Here is a 5773-nt window from a genome sequence, read left to right as displayed (position 1 = left end):
AGACATTAACAGAATAGCAATCACAATAAAATGGTACATCTCATAAAGAATGGTAATGATTGTTACGGAATGAACGTCATTTGAAAGCTCTTTCTGGGGTAACGACCACAAACAGTGCTTATTCTACTAAGAAATGTTCTGCACGGTTGGTACCGACGTCGTGAAATAGAATATAAATACGATACCGTTGTTGAATTATAATCTAGTTCAAGAGTCCTATGTAGTGTAGGAGGTCCTCACGTGATGTCGTAACACCACCACAGGATGTGGCAGATAAAGTAGAAGAGTGAATGACATAGATAGAATTTACTTCATAACCACCAGCAACGTGTCTACTGATTAACCAGTTAATAATGTTCATTCGTAGCCGATACAAACAAATAATAGATATTGGAAATTAAGTGAGATTATACATGAGGCGTCATACATATAAACAAGATATGGTCTCTATTTTTCGGTTACAAAATTTATCAAATATGTGACACCATATAACTCCCTCCTTGGGGTATAGCTATTAACAAAGGTCTAAATACTTTTCTTCATTCAACGCCACTTCACATATGTCAAGTTGCTCATCCCACTTTCTCAAGGTGATGATAAACGCTTTGCGTATGCACAAGTTTGTTTAAGTACGTATCTTATGTATTCCTATGGTGCTAAATCAGTCCGCGTACATGAACGTACTGCGCTACCAAATAGTCCTACTAGTGCAGTTTTTGCTATTATTATACGATTTGTTTGCTAATGCATCTTCTGAATTGTTTAGTCACGTTAATGTTAATCTTTCGGTAATATATGTGTAAGAGCATCCCACTATTTAATTCATGATTTCTTTCTAGTGTTCAGGATCTATGTATACTATTCTGTAGTTTGATTTTTTGCCTACTTCTGTCAAGCACGTTTGTTTTTCAAGCGGGCTATATAAATTTGCTCTTGTCGCAATTCAAAGATGTTATACTCGTCACATTGTGTTATCTGGTTTTGAGTATTTCTTTACATTGCTGGGGAACGGTACGAAAGTTTATAAATATTACCTATTTTTAGATATGGAGATGGAACGACTCTGATAAAATGCCTTCTTCAGTTGGATACCAAATGCTTTTTGCTTTTCAGAGGACATGTAAGTATAAGGACTCTTCAATCTAATACATATTTGTAAAACCATACTCAAGGAAACGTCATTAAACACTTGTCTTCTCAGTTTATATTCACGTAGAATGTTGCGGTTTAGTCCGACCATAAAACCAGGCTTGTAAAGAATCCCAGTGTTAATCAGGGGCACTTTTTAGTTTCGTCCGAAACATTACTTCGTCAGCCTCCCGAAAAGATAAACAATATCATACGGAACTCCTATGATGGACTAAACTGCCAAATCGTCCACGGAGGACAACTCACCGACTCATTCGAGATAAAGACCGGTGTTAGGAAAGGTTGCTTACTCTCACCCTTTCTCTTTCTCCTGGTGATTGACTGGATCATGAAGACGTCAACATCTGAAAGAAATCACGATATACAATGAATAGCTAGGATGCAGCTGGACGATTTAGACTTCGCAGATGATCTGGCTCTTCTATCACACACGCAACAACAAATGCAGGAGAAGACGACCAGTGTAGCAGCAGCCTCAACAGCAGTAGGTCTCAATATGAACAAAGGGAAAAGCAAGTATCTTCTATACAATACAGCGTGCACCGATCAAATCACACTTGATCGAGAAGCTTTGGAGGATGTGGAAACCTTTACATATCTGTGCAGCATCATTGATGAACACGGTAGATCAGATGCAGATGTGAGGGTGAGGACCGGCAAAGCAAGAGCAGCATATTTACAACTGAAAACCATCTGGAACTAAAAACAATTGTCAACCAACACCAAGGTTAGAATTTTCAATACAAATGTCAAGACAGTTCTACTGCATGGGGCGGAGACGTGGAGAACTACGAAAGCCATTATCCAGAAGATACAAGTGTTAATTAACAGTTGTCTACTCAAGATACTTCGGATCCGATGGCCAGACACTATCAGCAACAAGTTACTGTGGGAGACAACAACCCAGATTCCAGCGGAGGAAGAAATCAGGAAAAGCGCTGGAAGTGGATTGGGCACACTTTGAGGAAATCACTCAATTGTGTCACAAGACAAGCCCTCACATGGAATCCTGAAGGCCAATGGAGAAGAGGAAGACCAAAGAACACATTACGCCGAGAAATGGAGACAGACATGAGAAGAATGAACAAAAAATGGATAGAACTAGAAAGAAAGGCCCAAGATAGAGTGGGTTGGAGAATACTGGTCGGCGGTCTATGCTCCATTAGGAGTAACAGGAGTAAGTAAGTAAGCAAATGAGTAACCCAGATATTTTATCTGAAAATATCATATTCGACCTCCGGTTTCTAAGCAGGGGAGATTCTTGATGCTTACGACCACAGATGAGAAGCACGACTACTAGTACATCTGACTGAGGGAAAGTTCTTCGGTTCGGTAAAAGCTGGGTGATTATCGTGTGATGAAGAGACGTTATGTAATACCACACTTACGAATACAAATTGCTTATGACAGAAAAAGGAACTAGTTCAAGATCAATAAGAATGCTTAGTTATCTTCTAAAAATACTGCAACTGCATACAATCTCATACAGTAATTCATATAATCATGGAATATATGAACCAATTTCGCTGAAAATATTGTCTCTCAATGTTATGGCCTGTAGCCTGGTTCATTCAATAAAGATGATCTTGACACTTGAAGAATCTAGTAGCGTATATGCTGAAGTCCAACAAAAATGCCTGCATTTCGTGTTTATTTATTGATAGCCAGTCTAACCCAAATAGCGACTGTTGAACGCTGACCATCAAGCTGAATATATCCCTACCTTTAAAGACTGATCAGTGAGTGTTGGTTTGTTTACAGAAATTCATTGAGAATGATTAATACAGACCAATCATTGCGCCAGACGAAAATGGTACATAAGGCTGTCAGTCACTCCTTGTACATATTACAGTTTTATTCTCTTTTTATTTAAGTTCAAAATTCACTTGGTAAGTTTCTATCTGTTCTCTAACCGTGGCATGGAAGCAGAACAACCTAATCACTATGAGGATGTGTCATGATGGATATATATCTTATAATTTGACTTGAATGTAAGAGTACTTAAATATGGTAGTCACAGCATTTCAACCCAGCTGTAGTGTATGAAAACCATTATTCGAATGAAATGAGTAAGTGGATCTATAGAAATGATAGTCCTAAAACTTGCAATATTATATTTGAAGGGGTTTTATGGAGATTTTAGTAATTTTATATAGTTGAGATCATGAGCCAATTGAAGCTAAACCTATCGTGGGACTCCTCAGCAGTGCGAATCCACGATCCAGCCTCGCGAGATTTGAACCCAGGACCTATCATTCTCGCGCTTGAACGCTTAACCACTTGACCACTGAGCTGGCCGGCATCTAACGGTGTTAATGTCTAACTTTAACCAATCCACGAGGTTGAGCAACCATTCACCAATGTCTTCAGTGAGTTGATATCTCCTAACAGACCTGGCTCCATGAGGTATTTCCTGGAGTTCTGGTGAGAAGCAGTAACCAGTGGAGTTCAACCAGGTCTAGCTTCAATTGACTTATGATCTCAACTATGTGATCTTATATTTCACTAAAAATAGTGCAGAATTCTCATTTCCGAATTCACATAGGCGTAAGACATATTAAAACCAAAGATAACTTTTAAGTAGTAGATTTTTGAAGGGTTGGCAACAATTCTAATATTTTTACCACACTTTTATTTACTGATAAATGTCAGATAAAATCTGTACTTAATTTTGATTATCAAAACATCTTATAGTGAGTTTTATAGTAATCAGTTTAAATATGCATACAGATCCAATTAACTTTCAAAGATAATCAAGATATTTTCATCCATTCGTATTAAATTTTGATTTTAATTCTAACAACACAAATATGTTGATAATTCCCAGCTTTTTAAGCCCCTGTGTAACACAATGACCAAGAATTATTAAGACGAAAAATCTAGTCTTTTTTAAACACTTCATAAAGACCCTACTAACATGCTTATGTGTGCGACATCCACTTCCATTTGTGATGTGAAACTGTTTGAAAATAAGTTATAATATTTGTTTATCAAATCAAGTGAGAACATTGAGACACCCTGAAAACGATATCTCTTACAATTTTAACTAAAAAGTAGAAATCAAGCATCTACACTGAGTTTGGTTTCAAAACTAACAACCTAGTCTCAAATACTTTAAACGACTATAGTGCATTAGATAAAAGCTGACGATATTTGCGTCAAAATACTTCTAGAAATTCTAGGTGACATAACTCTGATATGCCAAAGTGACAAAATGTATCACTATGGATAGTAGAAGCTTTACCGTCTCTCAACTATGTATTCTATTATAACTTCTATCCTACATAATTTCTCTTCCAAGTACTTGACAAATAAATAAATTGGACTGACTGACTTTATAGAGATAGATTCTCTCTTTATTTTGTACAGATGAGCTAATATGACTACATGTTTCGTTTGTTTTTTGCTAAATTTCAATTAAGGGTCAGTATTATACTACTTTTTTTACAAGAGAACAATTTATCGACTTGGAGATTCCAGATATTATGAGGACTGTGAATGGATAAAGAAACAAGTCGAAAATAATTTCTGAAGACAAAAAGATCATTGTTTATATTGGAAGAACTACATACTTGTGAACATCTTTGTATAGCAAAATGCATGTTAAATAAATGATTTTATGTGCAAAATAGTTTACTTAAAATTATTTGAAAAGAATGTTAAAGATACTTTGATTTTTAACTTGGCCTACTTGCCGATTTTTCTCGATATTTTTAACCTGTTCATTGCTATATTAAAAACAACCAGGGTCCAGTAAGGAAGTTGACGAATTAAATTATCAAGTTTTGTTTCTTAATTTAATACAAATGTAAATTAACAGTAATATCAATCTTAGAGAAATACTCTTCAATGGTAATAATTTGCTGGATAATCAAGCTGAAACATACCACTCAGGACTCTGGTGCTGGAATATTATTATACACCAAATTTACGCTTCTGAATGGAGTGTAGCGGATTGATGTATTACTATACGAGTCAGTGATATCAGCATAAGTGACATAAGGATGACTTACAACGATAATAGACAGATACTAGTTTCAAGAACTATCTTTTCTCGATAGAACTTCCTACTCTACTTGGCTTCTTACTCGGGAGAGTTCTGGTTGGGTTAGAATTAGGAACATTTATATGTAGTTAAGTCTGAGACCGGAGTATATCACTCTAGACTCATGTTAGATATTTTGCTTTGCAGAGACCAATTGAGTCACCATTAATTGAATAAAGCCATTAATAATAATAATAATAACAAAGCGATTACAGGGGATAATAAACTAGCATAACCAGGGAAGGCTTTAATCTGACTGACTGTTTCGAAGAATTGGCTCTAATTATCTGTAGTCAGTCAAACGCACAGCGGAATCTGGTAAATATATGCGCAGGTTTGACATGCAACAAAGGATCAACACAGTGGAGTAAAGTTATCGAGATTAGTGTCGGTAAGCCTCAAATGTAATGTAGAACCATTCAGGATCAGAAAAGTGACTTCAAGGTCAAAGCGTGTAAGCCAATCTTGAACAAAGTTTTTCGAATCATATTAAACCAAGGTGTTGACTGTGGACCATATAATGATTACTTCTAATAATGGAAAAGTCATTAACTATCTGAAAGATGTTAAACTGTTAGA

General features: G+C 36.1%; 1 protein-coding gene across 1 annotated transcript; it reads right to left on the bottom strand.

Annotated features, from left to right (window-relative positions):
• Positions 1-1030: 1030 nt before the first annotated feature.
• Smp_204680 (unnamed protein product) lies at positions 1031-4751 on the bottom strand (the record flags this gene model as incomplete). Its single annotated transcript, XM_018800030.1, has 2 exons — positions 1031-1120; positions 4572-4751. 2 exons carry the CDS (start codon positions 4749-4751, stop codon positions 1031-1033), a joined length of 270 nt encoding a protein of 89 aa, XP_018646571.1.
• Between the last annotated feature and the right edge of the window lie 1022 nt (positions 4752-5773).

The sequence above is a fragment of the Schistosoma mansoni genome (genome assembly GCF_000237925.1).
Source record: "Schistosoma mansoni, WGS project CABG00000000 data, supercontig 0142, strain Puerto Rico, whole genome shotgun sequence".
Classification (NCBI taxonomy): domain Eukaryota; kingdom Metazoa; phylum Platyhelminthes; class Trematoda; order Strigeidida; family Schistosomatidae; genus Schistosoma; species Schistosoma mansoni.
Note: the sequence above shows the minus strand (reverse complement) of the source record. Positions and strands in the feature narration are given on the sequence as shown.